The sequence below is a fragment of the Colletotrichum orchidophilum genome, assembly GCF_001831195.1.
Source record: "Colletotrichum orchidophilum strain IMI 309357 chromosome Unknown Scaffold_47.1, whole genome shotgun sequence".
Classification (NCBI taxonomy): Eukaryota; Fungi; Ascomycota; class Sordariomycetes; order Glomerellales; family Glomerellaceae; genus Colletotrichum; species Colletotrichum orchidophilum.
Window position 1 is genome coordinate 18,199 of NW_019173003.1, and position 26,099 is coordinate 44,297.

At 52.3% G+C, this 26,099-nt stretch overlaps 10 protein-coding genes across 10 annotated transcripts; 3 read left to right on the forward strand and 7 right to left on the reverse strand.

The window, feature by feature from the left end:
• Nucleotides 1–22: 22 nt before the first annotated feature.
• On the reverse strand, nt 23–3,074 carry CORC01_06303 (uncharacterized protein; the record flags this gene model as incomplete). The annotated part of the gene is made up of 3 exons (XM_022617944.1): nt 23–1,138; nt 1,889–2,922; nt 3,005–3,074. The coding sequence occupies 3 exons, from the start codon at nt 3,072–3,074 to the stop codon at nt 23–25; spliced, it is 2,220 nt and encodes a 739-aa protein (XP_022475457.1).
• Nucleotides 3,075–3,870: 796 nt separating this feature from the next.
• On the forward strand, nt 3,871–5,107 carry CORC01_06304 (short-chain dehydrogenase; the record flags this gene model as incomplete). Its single annotated transcript, XM_022617945.1, has 3 exons — nt 3,871–4,620; nt 4,686–4,916; nt 4,973–5,107. The coding sequence occupies 3 exons, from the start codon at nt 3,871–3,873 to the stop codon at nt 5,105–5,107; spliced, it is 1,116 nt and encodes a 371-aa protein (XP_022475458.1).
• Nucleotides 5,108–5,915: 808 nt separating this feature from the next.
• On the forward strand, nt 5,916–7,731 carry CORC01_06305 (uncharacterized protein; the record flags this gene model as incomplete). The annotated part of the gene is made up of 3 exons (XM_022617946.1): nt 5,916–6,087; nt 6,161–7,183; nt 7,385–7,731. The coding sequence occupies 3 exons, from the start codon at nt 5,916–5,918 to the stop codon at nt 7,729–7,731; spliced, it is 1,542 nt and encodes a 513-aa protein (XP_022475459.1).
• A 660-nt stretch (nt 7,732–8,391) lies between these two features.
• CORC01_06306 (uncharacterized protein) lies at nt 8,392–9,074 on the reverse strand (the record flags this gene model as incomplete). The annotated part of the gene is made up of 4 exons (XM_022617947.1): nt 8,392–8,465; nt 8,531–8,693; nt 8,772–8,902; nt 8,984–9,074. 4 exons carry the CDS (start codon nt 9,072–9,074, stop codon nt 8,392–8,394), a joined length of 459 nt encoding a protein of 152 aa, XP_022475460.1.
• An 800-nt stretch (nt 9,075–9,874) lies between these two features.
• Nucleotides 9,875–11,936, forward strand: CORC01_06307 (FAD binding domain-containing protein; the record flags this gene model as incomplete). Its single annotated transcript, XM_022617948.1, has 5 exons — nt 9,875–10,357; nt 10,444–11,331; nt 11,405–11,570; nt 11,664–11,780; nt 11,845–11,936. 5 exons carry the CDS (start codon nt 9,875–9,877, stop codon nt 11,934–11,936), a joined length of 1,746 nt encoding a protein of 581 aa, XP_022475461.1.
• Nucleotides 11,937–12,248: 312 nt separating this feature from the next.
• On the reverse strand, nt 12,249–14,299 carry CORC01_06308 (sodium symporter family protein; the record flags this gene model as incomplete). The annotated part of the gene is made up of 7 exons (XM_022617949.1): nt 12,249–12,476; nt 12,535–13,269; nt 13,342–13,519; nt 13,578–13,695; nt 13,747–13,929; nt 14,031–14,120; nt 14,182–14,299. 7 exons carry the CDS (start codon nt 14,297–14,299, stop codon nt 12,249–12,251), a joined length of 1,650 nt encoding a protein of 549 aa, XP_022475462.1.
• Nucleotides 14,300–15,822: 1,523 nt separating this feature from the next.
• On the reverse strand, nt 15,823–17,358 carry CORC01_06309 (uncharacterized protein; the record flags this gene model as incomplete). The annotated part of the gene is made up of 1 exon (XM_022617950.1): nt 15,823–17,358. One exon carries the CDS (start codon nt 17,356–17,358, stop codon nt 15,823–15,825), a length of 1,536 nt encoding a protein of 511 aa, XP_022475463.1.
• A 1,268-nt stretch (nt 17,359–18,626) lies between these two features.
• Nucleotides 18,627–20,537, reverse strand: CORC01_06310 (NCS1 nucleoside transporter; the record flags this gene model as incomplete). Its single annotated transcript, XM_022617951.1, has 4 exons — nt 18,627–19,317; nt 19,367–19,771; nt 19,862–20,029; nt 20,092–20,537. 4 exons carry the CDS (start codon nt 20,535–20,537, stop codon nt 18,627–18,629), a joined length of 1,710 nt encoding a protein of 569 aa, XP_022475464.1.
• A 534-nt stretch (nt 20,538–21,071) lies between these two features.
• Nucleotides 21,072–22,851, reverse strand: CORC01_06311 (feruloyl esterase B; the record flags this gene model as incomplete). Its single annotated transcript, XM_022617952.1, has 3 exons — nt 21,072–22,212; nt 22,269–22,404; nt 22,467–22,851. The coding sequence occupies 3 exons, from the start codon at nt 22,849–22,851 to the stop codon at nt 21,072–21,074; spliced, it is 1,662 nt and encodes a 553-aa protein (XP_022475465.1).
• A 664-nt stretch (nt 22,852–23,515) lies between these two features.
• Nucleotides 23,516–24,927, reverse strand: CORC01_06312 (uncharacterized protein; the record flags this gene model as incomplete). Its single annotated transcript, XM_022617953.1, has 3 exons — nt 23,516–24,286; nt 24,340–24,592; nt 24,659–24,927. 3 exons carry the CDS (start codon nt 24,925–24,927, stop codon nt 23,516–23,518), a joined length of 1,293 nt encoding a protein of 430 aa, XP_022475466.1.
• Between the last annotated feature and the right edge of the window lie 1,172 nt (nt 24,928–26,099).

A 26,099-nucleotide genomic window follows, 5' to 3' on the forward strand; every position in this document is an offset into this window, starting at 1 on the left:
GTAACACATGCCGACATGCCAATCATTCAGAGTCAATCCACTCAAAGTGCGACTGATTCTCTCTGCAGTTAAACTTTGCACGTTCCTCCGGGCTCATGTCAGCTCCCAACGCAGCGACCTCGGCGCTCAAATCATCCATCTCCATATCCGCCACAGCATCAGCAAGCCCATCACCCGCTTCTCTCCCCGCCGCCGCATCGTCATCGTCATCGTCGTAATCATCGTCGTCGTCGTCGTCACTGTCGTCCATCTCGAAATCCGCATCGTCCGCATCGTCCACGTCCTGAGCAATCTTCCTCCGCTCTTCCTCGTGCAGCCGGCGCCGCCAGGCCTGGAGCGCGACGATGCACTCGTCGTGTCCAAAGTCTAGGAGATCACCGGTGCCCCAGCCGTAACGGCGATAAATCTCCACCGGCTCCGGCGTCTTCGAGAGGGCATGCGGGTCGAGGATCTCGGCGTCGGCGTCCTCAGTCGGCGGCACGGGAAACAGCCGGACGCCCAGGTTCGACACGAGCTGCGAGAAGTAGTCCGCCACAGAGTACGACCGGACACACCGCCACGGCTTGTTGCGCGGCACCTTTCCGACGCTGTACATTCTCTCCTGATACGGCGTGAGGATACCGCGGCCGCAGTCTACGATCCACCAGTACGGCCTCGTGGGCGACGTGGCAGAGTGGTGCTCTCCAAAGGTGAGACAGACGATATCGGGCGGCAGGTCCATCGGCGCAGCGCCCGTGTCGCGCGAGGGGAGGGCAGCCAGCTCGAGGAGCCCCGCGTCGCCGCGATCGGACCACTGGCTAAAGTGTCCCATGTGACGGAGGTAGCGCACAGCCTTGGTGTGTGGTGCGACGTTCCAAGGGCCCGGACGAGGTCCGTCGTGCATCGGTCTGGGGTAGGGGAGATGGCGCAGCAGATCGATGACGGCCTCGGAGCGTCGCAGGGCGCGCAGGGCGCCGACGTCGAGGTCGGCGTCCGTCCAGCCTCCTGGCGGGGGGAAGTCGACGTAGGATGAGGGGATGTAGGCCATGTGCGTGATGGCTGAGTAGTATTGGGTGAGGCCGGCCACGACATCGTCGCGGTTGTAGGCGCAGTTGAGGGGGGGTTGGTCTGGATGCATCACGTCGACGGGGGCCACGGCCTGGATAGGAGTGGTGAGTGAGCAGAATGATCTTTGGATATTGACCAAGACTCACGCCAGTACCCCACAGGATGAGAGGGAGAAGAAAGAAAATTAAGAAACCCGCAGAAGATCTATATGTTGCGGTGAAGTTGTTGCTGTGAGAAGAGGCTCCATGAGATGCTGTGCCGCTTGTTGCCTGGAGTTTCTGGACGCGACGCGTCTATTATCTTTGCACCCCTTTCCACCCCGCTCTCAGAATGGCCACAGAGGACCTCGCCTTGCAAGGTTGTTGGCCATTGGTCGTCTTCTTCGAGCAGGTGGTGCGGATAGATGCAGAACATGTCTCCTCTGATTGACCAGACCGCTCGTTCTGCCTGGAGTAAGGACCAGGATCAAGGCACTAAATGAGCCAGGGTTGAGATATGATGACTCAGGAGCACATGTTGCCTCCTTGTAAGCAGTCAGGCAAAGTTCACGTTGTTACACTATGGAGGCATGCTGGTGAGTGAAAACCGCCTCTCACCACGTTGACTATCATCGGCACATTGCACTCAATTGCTTCAGTCTCAGTCTTGCTCACAATGTCACAATACAGATGAGCGGCGACTACAATCCAGGATGTACTGGCCCGTAGTTATTCTCATCAAACATCAGAGTACGGCTGGCACGCCCTCACATGAATGAACAAATTCATTGCCCCTCCAAGCTAGACTACACTGAAACGCGCCCGGTTCCCAACTGCGCAGAAGCCCAATTTCTCATCCTCACCGTGGCATCACCAACACGCCCCGTCTGACCCTCTAGCAAAATGAAATCATGAGCCTCCCTTTCCGGTAATTCAACAAGTAAATCCAAATCATTATTCCCGCAGCTGACGTGCTCAGAGAAGGCGCGAATATCATCCCGAAAAGCATCCTGCTGGCCTCCCGTAATGTATAGGCTGTTCGTCGCCGTCGAAATCTCATCCACCCACGCCATGTCGCTGTCCATCGGCATCGCCATGGCAAGATCACTCTCGTCGGACTTGTTTCGCACCGGGAAGCGCGGATGAAGCAGCTCGACCGCGGCGCGCGACATGCACGTCGTGGTGAGCATGTCGACGTAGTTGTTCTCCGCAAAGGCCGGCGCCGTCGTCTTGCTGGTGAGCCAGGGGGACACCAAGAACACGCCCGCGAGGCGGCTCTCGAGGCGCAGCGCCGGGATCTCGAGGTGGCATGGGTGGCAGATGTGGCGGACGACGGAGCACGCCAGGTTGCCGCCCGCCGAGTCGCCGCCGACGAGCAGATTGTTCGGGTCGATGCCGGAGAGGATGAGCTGGTTCAGAGCCGCGATGGCCTGGCGGAGCTGGGTAGGGTAGCGCGCCTCGGGGACGAGCGTGTACTGGAGGACGGCGACGGCCACCTCGGCGTGGGCTCCGGGACCGCCGGCGACGTACGCTTCCCAGCACCAGTCGAGATGGCCGGGGAGAAGCGGCACGACGTAGCCGCCGCCGTGGAAGAAGAGGACGAACTTGGTGGCCTTTTGTCGGTTGCCGATCCAGAGGATGGAGCCGTCGTTGGCGGGGAGCATTTCAATCTTCTTCTGCAGCTTGTCGGCGAGCTCGGGGTGACGCTTTTGCTTCCTCGCAATCCATTTCTCGTACGTCTTGATGGAAGGAGGAATCAGGAATTGTATCTCGCGCGCTCGCATGCATCCTAGCGCGAAACGGTAGTAGGCGCAGAACGCGAAGAAGCGAATCGAGACGCCTCTCGCGATAGCAAACGGGACGCCGTAGAAGAAGTTCCACACCAGTTGTATCGGGGCTGTCACGACACGGAGTCAGTCGCCCAGCATTCTGTCCCACTGGAAATGAGGAGCCATGTTGGAGGCTACATGTAGACATACCTCGAAATAACAAGCGAAAGACCAAATCTCTCTTTTCCCACAGCGAAAGCTGCGGTCTCGATACTGACATTTTCGTTTTTCTGTCGTTGCCCGGTCGTCGCACGCGATGATCGCACCCGGAAAGAGTCTTACCTTGGGTTCGTCTGGTGTCAAAAATGTCTGCAATCCAGCTATATGGCCGACATAAATGAAGGAGAAAGGACTGCTGGAGCAGTGAGTAAGCAACCACCGCCCCAGAGGAACCCGGTGGCTTTGGAAGTCTGAGAGACGTTTAGACAGCTTCAGACAGGAGGTTTGACGTGGAACAAGAAACGCAGATGTGTGGCTCAGAATATCACTGACATGTCTGTCCGCAGGAATCCGCAGGAGGCACGGGCTAACGAAGAGATGCTCCAACTATCGGACCCTCCCGACCGAGGCATAAATCCAGGTGGTTCAGGGTGGTAAAGGTAGCCTGGGTATGGGCAGGTCGTTCGCACTCGTTTGGACTCGTCACGCAGAAACAGGTATCCCACGTAGCATCACCTCGCTTCTTCAGGTTAGATCCTTGCCTTTCTGCGTTGGAGATACCCCTCACTTTGACGTGCAGAGAACAGAAGCGTAGATCTCCAAACCTCAAGCTCATGCAGATTGGGGTATCACATCGGTCGGTCTGATCTCATGGAAGTGGCCCCGGACCTCGGCTCCTCCTTGAGAGGGATGGCTGCAAAGCGGTTGGGGTCGTTCTCGGCTCACCTTGAAACGTGCCAGTTTCGTGCATAAGATTAAAACATCGGCCTCGAACAATAATACAGCTTCTTTTATAGATAAACACAGCTCGGCTGTTTCCATGATCTACTCAAGTCAATGAAAGAAAATACTCCACCATGTTGACTTCACGAGAAGGATTCACGGTCGACGTGATCGCAGGATGGCTTCGAAAATCCGTCCTCAATCCATACCTATCGATACCACTCGCGACCGGACTGGCGGTGGTATCTGCAAGGAAAAGCGGCGCGGTCGGACTCTCAGAGATCAGATTTGACACCGCCCAGCGCGTTGCGTTCCTCGCAGCTCTGGCAAGCTTTGTCTTGTCAACCACGGAGTATCTCAACAAGTGGTCGGCGAACAACTGGACGACAGACCATACGTGGAATTTCGACAAGGAAATCATCGTTGTCACCGGTGGCAGTAGCGGTATCGGCCACAGCATTATCAAACACATCTTGGCGAGAAATCCGCGGGCCAACATTGTCGTCGTCGACCTGGCGCCATTGTCCTGGGAGCCACCAAAGGGCTCCAAGATCCACTACTTCAAGTGCGATCTGACCGATACAAAGGCGCTCAAGACTCTTTGCACGTTGATCCGAACCCAGGTCGGCGATCCCACCGTCCTCATCAACAATGCGGGAATCGCACGGGGCTACAGTGTCACGGAAGGCTCGTACGCAGACATCGAGTTAACCATCAAGACCAACCTTGTCGCTCCCTTCCTGCTTACAAAGGAATTTCTGCCGTACATGGTCCGCACCAATCATGGGCATATTGTCAACGTCGGGTCCATGAGCTCTGTGGTCCCTCCGGTGAGGATTGCTGATTATTCGGCCACCAAGGCAGGACTTACCGCGATGCATGAGGTAAAAGATATCCCCCTTCTCCCCCAGGTCTTCTGATCGCTTGGATAGTCGCTGATGTTTCTTAGTCACTTCAACTTGAGCTCAAGTACATTCACAAAGCGCCCAAAGTTCGTCAAACGCTTGGAATCTTTGGCTTCATCCGAACGCCGCTGGTTCCCTTTGACCCCGGCCAGCCTCACTTCATGATGCCGCTGCTTCACGTGGATTCAGTGGGAGAGGCAATTGTAAACTCGTTGTACAGTGGCTTTGGACGAACGATCTATCTGCCCGGTATTATGTCGTCAGTTACAGCTCTGGTGAGTTTTACACGTCTTTCAATGCTTCCGACTGAACTGACGCGACTGCTGTGCAGCGAGCCGGCCCTGAGTGGCTGTGGCGTCTGGCAAGGGAAACAACCGCGAGTGCAAAGGACATTCCATATACGCCACGGCAAAAGATTGATGACACCACTGGCCAGTTTGAGATGGTGGAGCCCGCGGAGATCTGAGCATGAGCTGGAGGTTTGAGTATTCTGAGTGCATGTGTACATGTAGTGAGAATAAAAGAATACACAACTGGAACTGGACAAAACGTGAGCAAAGCTCACCGATCCACAAATCCTTCCCGTTCTCTGCTTCTCGGGCCGCGTCAAGATACCTGTCGGCTAAGCACGTCTTGGGAGCTGAAGATGCAGCTCGCTAGCTGTGATGGGTCTGCAAGGGCCCCCAGCTGGACGAGTTCAACCGAATCGAGAGGGACCGGAGCTTCAGCCTGTCCATTACCCCGGCGCTCCGGCTGCGAACCGTTGCATTCTCGCGTAGCTCATGTGTGTCCCCCGATCTGCCAAGGAACATCGTCCACCAATGATCCAGACCGGGATCGTAACCTTTCCGCTGCCAGCTCCATCTTTCCCCTCATCCCCCGGCCATAGCTCTCCACTTTTGGGTGCTATCCCCCATCTTATGAAGGTGATCTTCGGTCATATAGTTTCTCAAGAGCTCAGACAAGGTTTCACAACCACGAAGTACTAACATGCATATGCTTGCTATCCTCGGACGAGACGGGTCAACGTGGGACGAGCCGAGGCAAGTTTGGGACAGACACACCCCGTTGACCCAGCTTGTCGACGACGACATGCCCCCCCCGCATTATTCTTCCTCCGCGGGTGTTTGGCCGCTTCCTGAAACTAACTTTTCGATTTTCATCCTTTCTGGGAGAACAGTCAACGGTTTATCTGAAGTGAATGACGAGTAGGTCGTGACTACACTCCCAAAACAAAAGATCACGGGCCAGTTCCTTGCAAAGGAGAAAAAAAAATGTCACAGGCTTCAGAAACGCCCACTTACAGTCAGTTCGCATGCGTTGGGACCGGGTTCTCGGCGATCGGGCTGGGTGCCACGCTGAAGCGATGGTATGGCATTGGCGACATCCGATTCTTTGAGCGGCACAGCGAGCTCGGGGGAACATGGTTCATCAACCAATACCCAGGTAGGCAATGCCCATTTTTGAGCATCAGGCTCAACACTGCCCCGGCAGTTGTTGACATTTACGTACGTACCAGGGTGCGCATGCGATGTGCCCAGCGCCTTGTACAGCTTCTCCTTCGAGTCCAACCCAGACTGGAGCCGAGTCTTGCCTCCTCAGCAGGAGCTGTGGCAGTATCTCCATGATGTGGCCGAGAAGTACTCCCTCATAGACAAGATGAGATTCGGAGTCAACGTCGAGCAGTGCGTCTGGTCGGAGGAGCGCAAACGCTGGAAGATGACCATACGATGCTACGAGACCGACAAATTGTCTGCGCACGAGTGCCAGTTCCTCTTCACCGCCACGGGCCAACTCATGCAGCCGCGGGAGATTGACGTCCCCGGCTCGACAAGCTTCAGGGGCCGCATCTTCCACTCGTCCCGGTGGGATAAGACGGTGGACCTCGAGGACAAGAGGGTCGTGGTCATTGGGAACGGGTGCACCGCCTCCCAGATCGTGCCGGCGATCGTGGACAAGACGAAGCACCTCACCCAGGCGATCCGCACCAAGCACTGGGTCCTGCCGCCCGTCGATGACGAGAACACGGACTTTATGAAGAAGGTCCTGCGGCATGTGCCGGGCACGCTGACGCTGCAGAGGTTCCTCGTCTTCGCCGCGGCAGAGAACGAACTGCGCGGGTTCTACATGACGGAGGCCGGGAACAAGTATCGCAAGCATGCTAGGGCGCGGGCGGAGAAGTACATGCGGGCGACCGCGCCGGCCAAGTATCATGATAAGCTTATACCGGATTTCGAGTTGGGTTGCAAGCGGCGCATTTTCGATGCCGGGTACTTGAAGAGCTTGCACGCGGAGAACCTTACTCTGCTGGATGATCCTATCCAAGAGATTGTGCCAGAGGGCATCCGTACACAGCAGGGCGTTACAGAGGCGGACATCATCGTCTTGGCCAACGGTTTCGTGACGAACAACGCGGTGGGGGGCTTGGATGTCGTTGGCCGGAACGGAGAGCATATTGACCAGCATTGGGAGTCGTTTGGTGGCCCCGAGGCCTACAACTGCACGATTGCTAGCGGCTTTCCCAACTTCTTCATCCTTCTCGGTAGGCTGGTTTTTTTTTTTTTTTTTTTTTGGGGGGGGGGGGGGGGGGGGGGGGGGGGGGTGGGGGGGGGGGGGGGGGGGGTCGGCGGGGGGGGGGGGGGGGGGGTTCACGCCCTCTTCTCCCGTCGGGGGGGGGTGGTTTTTTTTTTTTTTTTTTTTTGCTAGGTGATGGACATGAGGGATGATGACTGACATGATTCAGGACCGAACTCTCTCACAGGCCATACATCCGCCATCATCGCAGCGGAGAACTCCGTCAACTTTGCGCTTCGCATCATCAAGCCGGTGCTGGACGGCAAGGGAACGGTTGTCGAAGTGACGCAAGAGGCGGAGCGTCAGTACGTCGACCAGATGCAGGCTGACATGCAAAAGACTGTCTGGTTCACGGGGTGCACGAGCTGGTATCTGAAAAACACTTCAGACGGCAAGAAGTGGAACGGCTCGACCTATCCCTACTCTCAAGCGTACTTCTGGTATCGCTGCTTGTTCCCCGACTTTGGAGATTTGCGTATAAGTGTAAGCACCTTTTGCGGGTATGGAGGTATATGACCATGAGTTGCTGACATGTCGCAGGGGCCAACTCACCCAGGGCGGAGGGGACGTACTTGGCCAAAAAAGCTGGCAATGGCTGCAATCGTGGGATACGCTCTGTCGTTGCTGTTCGGCTTGACTCGGAATCCATTGGCTCGGAACAGGTACTGGCAGCAGTTGAGTGTAGGCATGCAACTGTTGAAAGCTCTGCTGGTGATGAAATTGGTGAATCTGAGAAAGACATTTGGCATGGCATGAAAAGGACGAGTCCAAATTTGTCTTTTCTTTTTCCAGACCCGCAACTTTGTAGTATGTACAACCATGATTCAATAGACAATATGTGGAATCTATTGACTATACATTATGAGCTGAATACCTCTAGATACTCGACGTCCGCTGTTGGCATAATGACTGACGTACCAAGCAACACATGTCTACTGTGACTTGATAGCTCTAGGCTTATGTGAGCCAATGACGCTACACCTCAAGCTTGTTTCACATCATCTGAGTGGCCAGTCGAAATCGAGTGGCTGTCATGAAACTATCAACAAACTCATCACACAGTCATTGGTACTACGATCATTGAATAACAAGTGGTATCTTTTACTTTTTTAACTATCTTACTTGACAAGGCAAGTGCGAGGCCTCCTGATTCGACTATCTCCAGCTGCATGAAATTTACAACTTGGCAGCAGCCTTGGCCAGGTCAGCAAGGGCCTCACGGCGCTTGAACTTGGCGTCCTGGATGACACCTGTACGAGATCGTTAGCAAAACCCGCTCCATGAGCTGATATCTGTGAAGAGAGTTTTAACGCACCAGCGTCGGCGTCGCTGGAGAAGTTGCCGGTCCACTCGACAAAGGTGCTGTTCTCGCTCTCGCCAGAGGTGACGGGGTAGCAGCGGATGGTGCTGACAACACTGGTGTAAGACAGCTCAGGCTGGGAGGTGATGACGCTGTAGGTGATGTAGTGGTTGATGGTCTGGATCATATATCAGTCTACATGCAGTCTCCGTTTGTAATATGAGACCAAAAGCCGCGATCAGGGTTGAGAACTTACGCTGTGCTCCTCCTGCTTGACCTCAAGAACGGTGCCGTCCTGGAAAGTCCATCGGACAATATCAGTCTCCTCCTGAGCCTTGACGAACTCGCTGCCCTTCAGAGCGGACCAGAAGCTCTGGAAGTTCTGGACTGTGTCGAGAATGAAATATCAGCGTTTTGCCCAAGGTCGTTTGTGAGTTCAGTTTTGACTGCAAAAAAAAAAAAACTTACGCTTGATGAAGTGCCAGACATGGCTGAGAGGGGCCTTGATAACGGCGCTCTCAACGACGGAGGTGGAAGTGGGAATAATGGAAGAAGACATGGTGATGATTTGCTGAGGCTTCAGTTGCTATGGAGGAGGGCAGACTTGCAATGATGACGCACAGGTGAGCGAAAAGGTAGGAGAAATTCTTTCATGTATTCGATGACGTAAAATTGTGGAAATGGAAATATGATCCGCCGAAGCAGTTTTAACTGGCTAAGTTCCATTTAGCTGCCCTTATCTCTTTTTTTTTTTTGCCCAATTTTGCTTTTTCTTCGTTTGCAGCCAAGCGGCAGTGTTGAGGCGCGGACTGAGGGGTAATTGGGGTGCATAAAGCGCTTAGGCGAAGCAGGTTTCGTCATACACATTCACTGACATGCCACGCTTTTCTTGGCACCAGACGGCAGAAGAGGGACGGACCATCACTTGAGATGAACGTCTTGTGGCCGACACTCCGGCCTTTTGTGAAAAAAACCTGCCGTGGGCCCTCCGACGGTTTCTCGATGGGGACCCACGCGGGATCCGGATCCACAAAGGCGACGATGGCTCGGTGAATATCGTCGCCGCTGCCGACCTTACATCCCGGACGGAACTCGGAAGACTGCGTCGGAGGTCGGATGCGCCATATCTGTATAGACAGACAGACATGCATGAACGGAACTCCATGACGTTCCCCCCCGCACGTTCTGAAGTCCGGGGAAATAGCTGTTAACCCCGCGCCTCGGTAGCTGGAGTACAGCGAGTCGGTAAACTAGGTAGAAAGTATAAGACGAACAAGTGCACTTGGACTCATTTGCGATTACAATACACTGTGTCGATCACCTACTATACCGCATTATAGTAATTATTTTGTTCACAGCATGTCTGAAGAGTACGACGTCCTCATCTGCGGCAGCGGCTCAGCTGGCCTTTGCGCAGCAGTCTGGCTAGCTCGGTGCGGTATCAACTTCAAAATCCTCGAGCAACGCGAAGGCCCCCTCAAGCAAGGCCAGGCAGACGGCGTGCAAGTCCGCACAGTCGAAATCCTGGAGCACCTGGGTCTCTCAGAGGACGTGCTGAAGGAAGCCTACCACGTTCTCGAACTCGCATTCTGGTCTCCAGACGGCAGCGGCGGCATCCGCAGGTCGCATCTCGAGCCGGACACCGAGCCTGGACTCAGTCATCTACCCCATGTCATTTTGAACCAAGCACGCATCAACGAGATTTTGATTGAGGATATTGTGAAGTCGTCTGGCCAGTCGCACATTCAGTATGGGAGCGACATTCGCGAAGTCGTTGTCGAGAGTCAGGCTGCTGGAAACCCCGACGCCCGTTGCGTGACTGTGAAAGCCATTGAGAAGGGCGTGGAGCGCACATACCGTGCAAAATATGCTTTGGCGAGTACCTCCAGACTCCCCCGCCTCGGACAGAGGCTGACAAATGATCTCAGGGTTGTGATGGAGCCCATAGTGCCGTCAGAAAATCTCTGGGCTTCAAGATGGTGGGCGATAGCAGTGATGTGGTCTGGGCTGTCATGGACATCTACCCCAGGACAGACTTCCCAGACATCCGCAAGAAGAGCGTCATCCAGTCTGACTCGGGGAACCTCGTCATCATCCCGCGAGAGGGCGACGAAATGGTCAGGTTTTACATGGAAATGCCAGTGTCGACACCGGGCGACGTTACACCCGAGAGGGTCAAGGAGCGCATCGACGGCATCTTCAAGCCGTACCAAGTTGACATTGCCGAGACATCATGGTTTTCTGCGTACTCTATCGGACAACGCCTCGCGGACCACTTCACCAAGGACCATCGCGTCTTCCTTACCGGCGACGCGTGCCACACGCATTCACCCAAGGCTGGACAGGGAATGAATGTCAGTCTCCAGGATGGCTACAACATTGGATGGAAACTGGCTGCCGTCCTCCGAAAGCATGCGAGTCTCTCGATTTTGGAGACTTACGTGTCGGAAAGGCACCAGACTGCCAAGGGCCTCATCGACTTTGACAGGCAATTTGCCAAGATGTTTTCTTCGACATATCGAAGAGAGCATGGGTACACCCCCGAAGACTTCCAGGACTATTTCATTAAGTCAGGGAGGTACACTGCTGGCTTAGCTACGGAGTATAAGCCCTCAATTCTTGTTCGGCCTGGCACGGACGATAAATTGGCGTCTGGTGTAGGTGTGGGAACGAGACTCCAAACCGCGCAAGTCGTTCGGTTCTCCGACGCCAAAGCCATGCAACTTTCACATGCTCTTCGTGCCGACTCAAGGTGGTCCTTGGTTGTCTTCCCAGGCGATATCTCACAACCGCACGGGGAGAAGCGTCTGTTTAGGGTGAGTTCACAAAATCTGGCCATATATGACTATCACGTCACCGTGCGTAAAACAAGACTGACCATGTATCAAGGCCGCTGAACAGCTCGAGGCGTTGATGCGGCAGCTTCCCATCATTGATAAGTCTATACACGGCTTTGTCAGCCTAGTATTAGTACTCAAATCCGATCGAAAATCATTGGAAGAAAAGAAGATACCTCGTCTATTCACCCCAACCGCTGGAACTCGGCAAATTAAATGTAAGTTACTGGCTGTTGAGAATGCTGAGCTCCCCAAAGCTCCAGTCTTCTTTGAAATTCGCGGACCCGATGTTGTTTAACGAGTGCCAACAGTCCTCCGAAATGTTCTCGTCGATGATGCTAGTTACCATGCGGGCCACGGCGAAGCCTATGCGAAATATGGCGTTGACCCAGAGATTGGGGCAATGGTGCTTGTCCGACCAGACCAATGTAAGTTTGCTTAATCATTTCCCTCGAGTTGTCTAAGAAAGTTAGATTGACTTTATCAACACAGACGTTGCCGGAATATTTGCATTTGAGGCCGTTGAAGGCATCTCAAGATTTTTCAACGAATTTGTGGAGCGAACGACCAATGGAGTTCACTAAGTACCTAGTTATCGGCTCTTGTTGAGCTACTTTTGACATTTGAATGCAGCATTGAAGCTTATAGGACACCAAACTTTGTGTAGATAGCTTCCCTTTCTGTGAGAAGAATGGAACATATTTACCTGTTAGGACATGAGCCCAAAAGAATATTTCCAACATGTGAGACTATGTCCTAAATTTACAAACTTTTATGCCAAGACTCTCTCCGCGTATGACACCTCTCGTCGACTGATATGACGAGACATAATTCTTCTAGCAGAAAAGCTGTCACCTCATTGATTCAAAGAGATAATCAAATAGCCATGCTGGTTTTTAAACTTTTGGCTCAGCCTTCTCAGCGACCTCTGGCGGGGTCCTAGAACCTGGCGACATGCCTTCGCTGACGGGTTTGCCCTTTCCTCTCAGGCCGAACAGATCCTTAAACATCATCCGGGTGGTCCGAACAATTGTGCTCCGAGATTCGAAGATCGGCAAGAAGACGACCATGATCACGGAGGCAAATAGCCAAGTGATGCCCACAACGACCCAGCCAGTGAAGAACTGTGACAAAAAACGTTAGCTAGGTGGCCCAGTTAATAAAAACCAACTCAACACTCACAGATTTTCCAAAGACGTAGCCAGTGCCATAGAGTGGCATCGGCCATAGAATCAGCAGAATGAGTGTCACGCCCACAGTCAGCCAACGAGCAGTCTTGGCTGCTTTTTCGAGCTTGACCTGTTCATCAGGTTCGTTCTGGAGTGCCCTCGCCCTCTCTTCGGGCGAATTCTCCACATCCACATGAGCAGCGTCAACAAGCTCATGATCGTCAGCCTGGCGAATATTGAGCATGCTCTGCCAGTCGTACTTCTGGGGCTTGAAAGGCGGCATGAAAGTCAAAAGCGGTATGAAGATCATGGGCGAGAGCAGGGATGTCAAGTTTCCTGCCAACATTGGCTCGTTGGCGCCCGTGCTGGCGACGCTCAACTCGCCGTACTTGATCTTCGTCGTGACAAGCCATGCCGTCATTGATAGAGCGAACCCAATGATCGGGCTGAAGGTTGCGGCAGCCCATGACTGCCCATCCCAGAGAAGTGTGAGTGCGGCAGGCAGGACGGCGGAGGAGATGATGACACCCATCATCAGGTACAGGTATCCCATGGAGATCCCTACGTAGTTGAGGCCGGTTGCGAATCCAGCCATGACGAGAGCAAAAGCGCCCATGCCGATGTAGTTGATTCGCATGAGCTGCTTTCCGGTGGCAGTGGGGTTGAAGTAGGTCTTGTAGATATCGTAGGTGCAGATGGATGAGACAGAGATGAGCTCTGAGGAGTGAGTGCTCATGATGGCCATGAACTGCCAAATATTAGCACAGGTAAAGAGCTTTTGAAGAAAAGTTTAACTTGCGGCCAAAATGAGGGTTGCAACAGCTCCTCCCTTCCCGAGCAGGGCAACGGCGGCGGTTGGTAAGACCAGCCCAGCATCAACGTCCGCTGCAGCTAGACGGTTTGGATATGTCGGCCAGACGTCGTACTTTTCCAGAGCGAGGCCGGCAAGACCCATTGTGGTCGCCGTCAGCCAGGGAACGGCGAACCAGCTGATTCCGCTAAAGAGTTATTAGCAAACGTGATTTTCGCAGGTTCCCGCTTCTCTTCTTGACTTACCCCATTACATAACCTGGAAGAGCATCGATAGGGCTCGCTGCAATCGCCTTGTTGTAATATCCGTTGTCCAGAAATACCGTCCCAAAATTTCCACAGAGATTGATGATGAAGAATTCGACTATGTGATTGTGAGATGAGAATTACCAGACTATGGAGACACGAAACATACTTCCACCTTGAGAACGCATTGTCAAATAGCTCCCGCCAGAGTTCCCAGACAAGGGTCGTTCGGCTGCAAGTTCGGTGAGGATCTCCCAAACTCGTCCAGGAGAACCGAGAAGCTGATTGGTTGAGTAGACCGTGAAAGCAAAGATGAAGATGATGATGAGAATGACCAGGCCATTGATGTAGTCTGTAATGAATGTTGCTTTGATACCGCCAAAAAGAGTGTATACGACCACACCTTTCCGACTGTCAACACCACGAAGCTTTGGAGGATCCAGTGCTACGTACCAATCGGAAATAGGAATACGGAAGCAGCAACTGGGGCACCTGTGAGATTCTGGATGACCGCAGATCCACCTGTGAGCAGCATCGCCGTCACTGTGCCACAAGCTTAGCACTCTGATGCACAGGGTCTTCCCAGGAATGCATCGAAACCTACCCAAGATATTGCAGAAGCAGCAGAACACAATGTACACGCCGTGAGTAACTGGTCCATATCGAGCTTTGACGACTTCCAGGACTAAGACGGTTTCGTCAGCAGTGTTTCGCTGCTTCATGATATGTGGCAATCTTACACGTGTGGGCATTGGGTGCCCGTCTTTTTAGCTCAATAGCAAGTGTGGCGAAGAGAATGATTTGGACTGTGGCTCCGGATGCATACCATACGGGTCCCGACACCCCGCTTACTGCTGTCAGTATGACTTTAATGCCGAAAGATATCACAGCTCTTACTATTTGTAGGCTACGGCTGTGCTTTGCAGCAATGTCGCCGCCCAAGTCCACGTCGAGAGCACCGACGACGCAACCTGGTAGAGGTTAGTATTCCTTACCATCGTGACCATGTCTTCATGGCCTCACTAATCCTGAGTTCAGTGACCGCCCAGCGGTCGTAAACATCTCGGATGTCTGGAGCTCATAATTGTATCTCTTGAGTGCCCAAGTAATGATGATCATGAACACGCTGCAGAGTGAGTGAGCTTAGAAGCCAGTACCGGAATAGACGGGAAGCTCTGAACGTACGCGAAAAGAACACCTAATCCAATCATGAGGCCGTAGCTAGATTTTGTCAGCGTCCGAGTGATTCTCTTTGGTGCAGAGGTAGAAAGGATACCGACCCCCATCCTTGGTGTAGAACTGGTGTCGAGCTCATCATTGACTCCTTCCGTAATGAATCGAAGCCGATCTCTTAGATATTTGGTTTATTGGCCAAAGTGCCAAAGAAGAGCCCTGGAAGTGACTTAAAGTGCCGAAAGTAAGTTAGTCGGGTCGACAGTAGAGCCAGCAGATATATATCAAAGCGCCGCTGCCCCGTCTACGGTATCCGGCAATGGCCGCCGGGTTCTCGCCCGCCATATCAGTAACCCCATGCTTCTGACGTACTTCCGATAGCTAACTATCATTAATACTATGACACTGGCTTGAGCGACCCTTCACAGACCCCAGAGAAGCTGATAACATAATAGCACTGAGCAGTCTCAGCCAAGAACCTCTACTCCAATACGCTGGAGCGGACCGCTTACCCAAGAGATAAGGATTCAAATGGGATGACGCAGGGATACGGGACCTCTAACTTGCTCCATTTCCGCTATTCTCTGCAGAGTGCGGCGCCGCATCTTGGCGTGGACGAGGGGCCATGAGCAATAATTGCCTCTGCCGGCGGGCATGTTCGCTCATAAAGTCGCTGTTGCGAACTTACATCCCGCTGTCATCACCCGCTCGACCCTCAGCGCTGGAGCAATACGGACTGTGCAAGGCCTTGTTGCTCGCTTGTGGGCTTGAATACATCTGCCCAGGAGCGCCGAGATGCCGAGAGGATGATGTTGGGAGTTTTCAGTGGTTCGTATGGGGCCAGCCAAGGTATTAGTACTTCTTGGAAGTCAAGGTTGTTATCAATCTCCAATCAGCGTGGAATCGAAGATAAGCTTGCAATCAATCACCGAAATATGTTAGTTTCTGACACGATGTTACAAGTATTACATGAGGTTGTTTGTTGTAAACGGTGATAAAATGAGATAGTTGCGAGTGAGCCAAGTGACTAAATGACAGACCCCCATTCTCGTTCGACTCTGTATCCTAGACACTACAAATTTCCTTGGCCCCGACAGAAATCCTCAAAGAACAAATCTTCCTGGTTTGCATCAGGGTCCCAGTCATCATCGAACTCATCACCATATTCTTCACGGCCAATCTCGTGGAACAGCTGCTTGAGCGTGTCATTCGCCTCCCAACTGCCGGTTCTCCATTCAAAAAGCCGAACGTCCTCGTCGTCAGCCCCATCAGAGTCCGGCGCCGTGTACCCAATCCCCCACCCGAGCGATCTTTGGCTATTCATCATGTCGAAGCCCTTGTTGTAAGAGAACTTGTCCGAGACGTGACTTCCCAGATACCACCAGATCGGCGACCATATCATAGCCTCTTTCAAGCGAGGCATCTTGGCCGCTGATTTGGCGAATGCGATGAGCAACGGGTACAAGGTTTGTGGATTTGGCTGCAGACGCCATCCCGACGGCCGACAGGGAGCATGACCGAACACGATTGTGTCGTTCTCTTCAGGCTGGCCTTGGCTGGAATATTCGACTCCTTGGACGGGATATCCCTGCACGTCCTTGCCCTCTCCGCGTGGTCCCATAAAATACCAGGAACCAGATGGCGTTACTGGATGGAACTTGACCTCCAGAGACTCCATATTAGGCCAGACTGTCCCCTCATTATCTTCGGGCCAGAAGAACGACTGGTCAATAATGGCGCTGAGACGAAGTTGGGTAAGATTCTGGCAGAGAAGTCTTAGACTCGAGCTGAAAGGATCTGAGGACCTTGAGCGGATGAGCTTCGGCATTGCGGCTTCGTGATCGAGAAGTTGGTGTGATTTCCGCCCCTGGAATCTCAGCTCTGCTGTAGTTGTCTGCAGCGACGTGTTCGAGGCAAGTTTCGCAAAATCCTCTCTACCTCGGACGCGGAGCTGATCTATTTCAGCATCGCAATTGTGCTCGTCAAAGAGTTCAGCGCTGATACTCCTAATGCCCGGGAGTTTGGTTGAGAGGTCCAGTATGGTTCTGAGATCGAATCTACTAAAGTAATCCGACTGACGATGGGTCGGAGAAGGTCCAAGGTGGAGAGAGCCGATACAGTTAAGCGTTGGGAGCCTGCCTGGGCGAAGAACTCGTATGAACCATGCTTCGGGTATCCTAGTCTGATCTTTCTCGGATGTCTCAGGACTGGTGATTGTGAGATCTATCGTGCCTTGAGGGCCATCCTTGTCATGGAGGGTCCTCAAGCAATTAAATAGTCGATGAATCTGACTTGAGAGATACTCCTCGTTACGATTTGTTTCCGCAATGTCGTCCGTCGTTGAGCTCGTCTCGCTTGATGGGGGATGGGACAACAACACCAGCGTATACTCCAGCTTTCGCAGCCAGCGGAAGCGAGGGCCACGGAACCTGTTTTCGAACTCGCGGAGATCGCGTACTTGCAGCTTGACATCTGTGAAGCCGTCAGAGTACTTCTCCGCAGCGGTGCGGAGTTTGGGTGAGAGTAGCAGCAGATTTTTGAGATCAGGTCGATATAGATTCGATGCTATCTGGTCGACGACCTCTTGAGGAAGAATATCCATGGCCATGATTGAATCCAGACTCTTTTTTCGTCTCTCTGTGAGCCTGGAAGTTTTTGTCACGGAGATTAGAAGCAGAACGAGGGGAATCAATCCCGACGACGAGAAGAGTGAAGCCATTGACGTCGCACAGCCAGTGGCCTAAAGCTTGTCCGCATCCGGTGAGACTCAGCTCGCGGGAATGACATTTGCCGGATAGAGACAAACACACACAAGCTTACTCAGCCGTGGCTTGTCCAGCTCGTGCAAGAAGTCAACGGATAGATGCATTAGCTGGTTTTGATAAATTCAATGAATGGAAATGCAATCGCGAGCCAAATCTGGGCCCTGAAGCCTTTGCTGTCTCTTGAACTTGAGGGTTCAAACGAAAGCCGGACCAATCTAGACGTACATTTGGCAGAAGCTAGAACACTTCAGCTATACATGCAGACACTGCCCGCCGGTATCCTGCCATGAGCCAAGGCGCCGGCGGGCACTTCGACCCAAAGGTTCCACTCAATTTTGGGGGGAGCATGCTATCATTGCAGTGGACATCTTTTGGGAGCCCATTTCGTTCTTGTTTCGTGTCGGTGATCGATGATAGTAGCACAACTCTATGGTTTTTTCAAGAGGTTAGAAGCACTGAAGCCAGCTCAATCGGGAAGACCTATGGTTTCTCTGTCCCATGTCCGACCAAGTCTTGCGGAGTGACGGCCCCTTTCGGCCGGATTGCCCTCCGTTGTTGTTCCTTGATAAATTCTCAGAGCACAACTTCATGTCAACGGGCGTCGTTTAATAATCATCTCAATGATACCTCACCAAGATTTGGTTTTTCAACGGGTCGCACCGCCCACTATGGTGGCCTTGAGCTAAATGAAACCGACTTCGAGGCATCCCTGTTCCAACGTGATCACACATCTCCACCCATGCTGTGATTCTTCTTCCGACTTTACCGTCTACCTGACTGATTCTCTGGTTTGTGATGAACAGTGATCTCTTGAGTCTTCATAATTATGTGTTTTTGGCTATCAGAATCGTATTGACGAGCGGTGCTACTACAGAAACGCAACATCGACTCAAGAGATATCCATGTATGTATCGCGTCGTCCAACAGAAGTCCCTGTGATTTCAAGCCACGTAGAAGCACCTAGAGAGCTACAGCACAGAATGAGCAACTTGGATAATATTTTTGACTTGTATTGTCTTGGTCTTTTACTGATGCATTCCTCCCCGCTCTTCCAGAGGTCGATGCTGCGAACCAAGGTTATCGACTTACACGCAATGAGCATCACATCCCACTACCGTCCCGAGTAGTGCTTCTCAGCATAACGCAGAGGCACATACAAGACAGCGCTTAAGAAGAACGCAACCTCAAAGCCAATGTCACCCGTCGAGACGGCGATGGGGCCCGTAAACCAGACCTGTGCAATACACGGCACAACAAGGCCAAAGCTCAGCACAGCTGCGCCGATAGCAGCAACACCCAAGGGCAGTTTAGAGGGTACATCCCACACGGCAACATCGTAGAGCTTCGAGTTCCCGCGTCGGAACACAAAGTGCTCGACAACCACGATCCCTACGAAAGAGGCAGACCAGTAGCCGATGAGCGCAATGAAGTTCTCCAGACTGAGGAAGAAATCGTGTGCTGCTTTGACGGCGATAGGAATGATGATGGCGGTGACTATAACAGAAAAGACGTAGCGTGGCAGGCGGAATGACGGGATCAAGGTCTGGAAGTTCAGCGTGATTGCGTACATCGTGCCTGAAATGTTTGCCAGCAGGGTGAAGGCGAGAACGACCAGGATGAATTTGCCGAATCCGCCAGCCGAGGAAAGCATGGCTCCCAGGACGCCGCCAACCAAGGTGCTGTCGAAGCCAATTTGCCATTCGGGGATATTGCTCATAGCGCCACCGATGGCTGCACCCAGGGTCATGAGCAAGATCGTCGGCACAGCCAACCCCAAGAAGCTGTAGGCAAAGATGCGGTGTCTGGAAGAGAATTAGTCCCGAGCTCCACCCCGGAAGTCAGTGCACTTACGAGACCAAGCGGCCGGTAGGATCGAAGTAGGTAGTCAGATCAGATGCAATGCAGGCCCACGGGATCATGTAGGATGCAATGACACCACCGAAGCTGAGGACCCCAGCCGCTGTTGCCGGTTCATATGAAGCTTGCTTTTGGAGCTGCTGTCCGCCGCATCCAACGGCAATGATGATGGCTACGAGAGCTGGCATCCAAGCGTAGCCCTCGTAGAAGTGCAGCACGTTGAATCCGCAAAAGGAAATCAGCAGAGCCGCCACGCCAATCAGGACGATGCCGACGGCAGTGGAAAGATCGCCATCGGACACTGCTGCCAGGCATTGGCCGCCAATGACGCAAATAATGACACAAAAGCCGGTGAGGGTTGCTAGATTGAGGACGACGGGGATATATACAAAATAGTATCTGTTGAGACGTTAGCTTAGTTATTAGTCTCGGCGGCAGGCAATCGATATTTTCCAGTCTGCTCTCTTCATAGCAATAAGGTCAACTTACCCGAAACTGTATCGAGCCTGGATCATCTGTCGCATGCCAGTCTTGGGCCCCAATGTTGACAAGAAGGCCGGGGCCAGCGTTGATAACAGGCTGAAAAAGAGGATGACAAGCGCCGAATCTCGGAGACCAAGGCCGAAAGAGACTGGGCCCAGCATGCCGAAAGTGATCCTGAGAAGTAATCGTCAGCCAGAGCGAAGACGTACTGGCATGTTCCAGAGCGAATAACTTACGCCAAAATGTTTGTGTTGATGGAGCACCAAATCGTAAAAGCGTTGAAGTACTTGGTGTTTGTCCGTACTTCTCGTGGAATGGGCTCAATTCCACCCTCTTCGACCCGCCCCGCCATCAAGACTCTTCGCACGAGGCCTTTACTGCTCCGACCAGCAGCCGGGGCATGCTGTTCATCGGCAACAGGAGTTTCGATTGCATGCTTCTCATCACCGCGCTGGTCACGCTGGCTTTCCACGTTGTCTGCCATATTGGCGTTGTCTCCGGATACTGCCACAGTTTCGCAGCTCAATGTCGGACTGGAGGAGGCACCAAAGGTATTATGGAAATGTCTCAACCGGGTTATGACTCGACGGGTGACAAGTGAGGTGAGATAATGAAAATTTGTCGCGGGAGTCCGTGCGTTTTGTACAAATGTCACCCAAATACGACTTAGTTGGCGAAACATTGACTAATGATGTCTCCATAAGCCCATTGTTTTGGCCAGGTTTGGCTGACTGGATTGGGTGCTTCCTTTCATTGTGACAAGGGATCGACTCCCGGCCCGGTGATGGCTAAACAGGCTGACTCAACATGCCCAAGTCTGACTGAACCAAGATTCAGTCCCAGGCCACCATGATATGCTTATCAACCTCTACGCGCTAAGATCATGACCGTGAAAACCAAGCAGGATTTACTTGTCATCTAATTTTCAAGAAGGAAACACAAGGATCTTTTTGTCAATAATCACTCAGTCTTCATGGACCTTAACATCAGAGAGAAGGTATGTCTCGGATTCTATGATAGAACAGCCACAGTTTTTTGAGGAAGGACAACCTAATTGGTGGGATCTCAAAGACACCCATCTCAATCATTGTGTACTCCGGGGGCAGGATAATCAATGTATCTCCCAGCCATGATCGTGGTCTGATATCGAGCTCATAAGACCCGAAACAACTTCAAAAGTCTCACCGAGCCTTCTGCCTCGTTTCAAATCGTGCAGCTACACACAATGCCAACTGTCCGGGAGTTTAGGATCCAGACCATCGCCCCGGTATGTGTTCCGCAATGGGTACCTGCAATGCCGGCGTTGAAAGTCTACCCCCAGATCAACGCTATCATTGAGGAACTTGGTCCCTGTGATGGTTTCCGGAGCGATCCCACCCTCGGCCCAGTCAACAATGGCAGCAAGGACGTTGTAAGTCCTATTGAAAGGGAGACTATCGCTAATGACGGCGGAGTTGCCACCGCTACCTCCCTGACCCACCAGCCAGGCCCCAGGCCCCGTCGTGCAATGGTATAAACCCGAGATGCGGAAGAAGCGGGTGAAGTGATCCATTCCAGAAGAGTTCAGATGCATGCCTTTTGCCAAGCGGTCATAGAAAATGGGCGTGTGGAAGCTAGTTATCTGCTGATCCTGCTGGCCATGGTACATCAATAGCTTGCCTCCTCTCCTCTTGAATGCAGATAAATCGCGGGGGTACGTCTTGATGTTGCCGGGGTTCCGCTTTTCGGCAAAGATGCCATCCTTTCCGAGCGTATAGGTAGCAGGGTCCCAGTTCGGATCATTGTAAATCGCATAACGAAACCAGTTTTGAGAAAGAGCAAATGGTTTACCACTATACAGTCCGTCTGCAGTGAGTATCTCGCTGCCAGGATTCATGGCTGGCCAGAATAGCTCGCCGTCGGTATAGTTGGTCGGGCTGAAGATCTTTCTCACAATGTCGACCTGTGCGCTGGTGAGACATTTGGTGTTGCTGCTGTCTGATTTACACAGGATAGTCCCAGGATCAAAATTGCAAAGGCTGGGATCCTCGATAATGCCGTCTTCAACGCCATCAATCTTGTCGCATTGCCTGAGAACCTCATCGTGAATGGTCGTCATCCAGACGGTTGGGGTAATGAAGTCCTTGGAGTCGACAGGCCCGGTGAGGGGGAAGAAGCCGGCCCGCCATGAATAGAGGTTGTTGAAGTCCACCGCCGGTGCGCCCGCGACGATGCCGTCAAAGTCTTCGGGATACATGTCTGCTGCCTGCACGCCTTGGCGTCCCCCGAGAGAACATCCCAAGAAGTACGAGCCCGTAAGCTTGCGCTTATAGAGAGACTTGAGAAGACTCTTTCCGGCGAGAACGCCGATGTGAATACTGTGAGTTATATCGGTTAACATATACAACAGACAATCGAACCTGTCATGACTCACGCTCTATACGAAAAATCGGTAACAACATCATCATTATTAAGGAATTGTACACCAGTGGTTCCAGCATGTCCATTGTTCGTACCGACGGCGGCAAAGCCATGAGCAGTGGCGTACGCAAGGTCTTCGTAGTGAACGCCTGCGCCAAAAGTCATCGTCAGTAGGAGACTGGTCGCTGTCTCTTGAAAATGGATTGCTTACATCCATCGAGCCCTCCGCCAGCAACCGTCACCATCCGCCCATTCCATTTCTCAGGCAGCCATATTTCAGCGGCAATTTCAGATCTATCGGAGGTCGTGATGTTCATTGAGACCCGGCATAGGTTTGCTCGCACCACTTGACTTCCTCGGTTGCATGATGCATCTTGTGTTGGAAAGGTGAGGTTGGTACCCGACTCCACAAGGGTTAGCTGTTGTGCAGTTGAATTGATGACTGTAGACTGGGGCGTGAGAGCGAGGCAGTCCTTCTGGAATGTTGCTCCTGATGGTGTAGCTAACGCCAGCAAGATACCGATGACTAGGGAGACTACCGCGAGCATCTTCAGACCAGCGGATCTAGACAGGTGTGCTCTCTGTTTCGGTGACATTAATGTTCTCACGGTCTCGTCTGATGTTTTATGGGAGATATTAGGAGGTTGGGAGAACGGATGTGGCAGCCGAGGAAACACAACAACCACTTACCCCGCAGACAGGTATAAACCGATCCGGGATCTCTCTAACCCACATGTACATGTAGCTTGCATGGATTAGCGCTTGTGCTGGCCTACATATCTTACCTTACAGGAAGGAGAAATCATACTGAAGCCTTGCTTGTCGAAGCATTGCCACGTCGGACTCCGTCAACAGCTCAAATTATAAAAATTGGCGTCCTCTGGTAAAATAAGAAGTCTCCACGTTGACTCTCATCACGTAACAATGTCTCCGGACCGATTGACAACAGCACACTCTAAGAACACTTCGTAACGTCAACGGTGATGTTTCCGCAACGCGCGGGAAAGCGGGGCCCGATTCTACCGTTCTCGGCGGCCCCGCCCCGATCATGAGACGTGAGTGTCGGCAAATGAAGCTCGGTCACATAATTTCAGGCCCAAGTGCATGGTGCTCTTCATTGGATAAGGTACTGTGTGTGAGTAAAAGGTGCGGTTTAAGAATCGATCCAGCGTTCCTGTTCGGGTACGTGCTAGCTCAAATTCAGTATTGCGCCTCATTGAGTTTCTAGTTGACTAACTTCGTTCAGTCTATGAATCTAACTCAGAGCACAGAAGCTATCTGAGCGTGCTGCGTGGTAGCCCCAAGGAGCTTTTCGACAGCTTTATCTATCTGATAATGGTACATCCACAAACTTTGACTCTCAGCCGCCCTCCGAACTCGCTCCTCAATCTCCTCATTGGGAGGCAGATTCTCAGCGAGCAGCTTAGCGTTGAGCGCACCAAAATTGTCCAAGGTCTGATACAAATCGCGGTAATGGGGCGACCTGATCTGATCATACAACTCCAACGCGGCGGACAGCCCCCCACCGTTCTTCCAGTGCCAGTCAATGCTGCGCGTCAAGGCATAGACATCTTCCAAGGCGAAACCGGCACCAGCACCAAAAGCTCCCGACAGCGGATGGGACGCGTCTCCAATCAAGGCGACGGCACCGTGAGAGATTACGCTTTCCAGCCGCGGCCCCGAGAAGAGGGCGAATTCCTGCGTCGGACCCTGGGCAGCGAGTTGTATGATTTTGCGGACAGGTTCGCAAAACTCGTCATACTCTGCGGCGATTGTCGACAGATCAAAAGGACGGCCCCAGCTCACTTGGTCTTGCCCTTCAGCCGGCCGGCGGATGCGCGCAGTCACCTCGAAATCGTCGCCACCTAGTGGGCACGTATACACATATTTGCCGCCAGTGTTCTGCCAGAAAACAGGAGATTTAGGGATACCTTCAATCTTGTCGGCCGTAGGCTTGTGAATGATGGTACGGTAGGCAGACTGGCCGTTATATTTGATCTTGTGCGAGGGGAACGAGAAAGACCTCACAAACTGCAATTTATCAGCCGCGTCGCTTCCAGGATCATTACGGTTTGTATTCTTACAGATCGAATGCCGTCTGCTCCAATTAGTAGATCAACCTCATCGTTGAAGCCGTCGTCGAAACGGATCGCGATCTTGCCGTTTGATAGCTGCGTAACGTCGACCAGCTTTTTGGAGGTCTTGACCCGAGTTTGATCAACTTCTTTGAGCAAAGCAGCCTGTAGCTTAGCTCGAATCATGCGACAGCTCAGTTGCTGTGGTGGGGTATCCTCGGGATGACCATGTTGTTCTAAAAGCTTTCCGGTTCTTCCATTTCTGCAGTAGAAGTCCGGGTGTCAGCACGGTACGGAGCTGGAAAACAAGCGTACATGTATCTCTTACCTGGACTGTCCGCTGCTTCCATCTGGTGGCCTGAAGAAATCTTTCGGGTCGATGTTCTTGGCAGCCCCGTTCAACTCTAGGAGCCTCCAGGTATGGCGCTGGAGGCTGATTCCGCCGCCAGTTTCACTGATCTGTGGCTTCTTCTCGTACAGTGACCAGTCGACGTAATTGAGTTTCGCAAACTCAATCGCGGCCCCCAATCCTCCAGGTCCGCCGCCAATAATGGCAACCTTCAGAGGTTTGAGATCACTCAGATTCTTGACGGTCATTGTAGCAGCAGAATGAGTGAAGAGCAGTTTGAAGAAGCGGCCGGTTGGCGATGTTGATGAATGACCTGGTCCTCAAATAACTTGGCAATTTGTCTCGAAATACTCCAAGATATCAGCATGGATTGCGCGGCATTTTATGCTTTGTCAATGAGGCACGTATCGCCCAATGGTTGGAGTTTATCAGGTCATCTTGATGTATTGCGCCATCCCAGGAACAGATTGGTAATCCCGGCCCGCGCCGATAAGGGACTTCACCCGCGCGCAAGTTAGTAATTGACTCGAGTGGATCACTTTCACATTAAGGACAGTTAGACTTTCAGCAGTCCATGTGGGCAGATATTCAACTACACCCAGGCATTGAACGTTAACCTACCAAGTAGTTCTCAAACCAACAGCCATTTCATCTCATGCTCATGCTCCAGCCCGCTTACGAAGTGGTCTAAACAATCAGACTAGGGTCTATAACTTTAGATATCTCAAGAGTAAATCAGGCTCTCATCTAGGCCTCAGATGTTCACCTCGCGGTTGATGAGAGCAAGACTAATATAACTGGTATTCCATACCAGCCCCAGCCCCAGTTGTAGACCGTAAGGTAGCTCGGTTCATAAGCGTCGAACATTGGCAGTCAATCTTGGCAGTCAATCTTGGCAATCCCTAGATGCGAAGGAATCGACAATTTAGTCATTGTTATTTTTTGTCAAAATAGCTGAACTAGGCAAGTGTCCTTACAGTAACCTTAGGTTGGGAAGTTCTAGTACTGAACCTCAAGACTTGCCAACCCCTCAGAGCCCCATTATTGCGATCACCTTGGTCCCAGGTCGCAGAATTCGATAACAATTTAGATCGTTTTTGCTCGCCAGGGTTTGATTGGATTATCGCAGACTAAGTTTCTCTTGATTCTGGTGAGAAAGTAATTCTAAGAAATTCGGGATGTGTCGAGTCCATGCTGAACATATTTACAAATAGACTCTTTTCATGTCCCTAAGCCCCTCAGCTACGATAACTTGAACCTCGTCATAGTGTGAAGAAATGTCGGGGATGAGATGACCTGGTCATATCTACTAGACAAAACTACAAAACCAGTACGATATTAATATTCTATCAGCTACACCGATCTTCTTCCGGTTAGATCTGGGCTTGTGCAGTCCTAGCAACTATCTCGCCCAATTTTG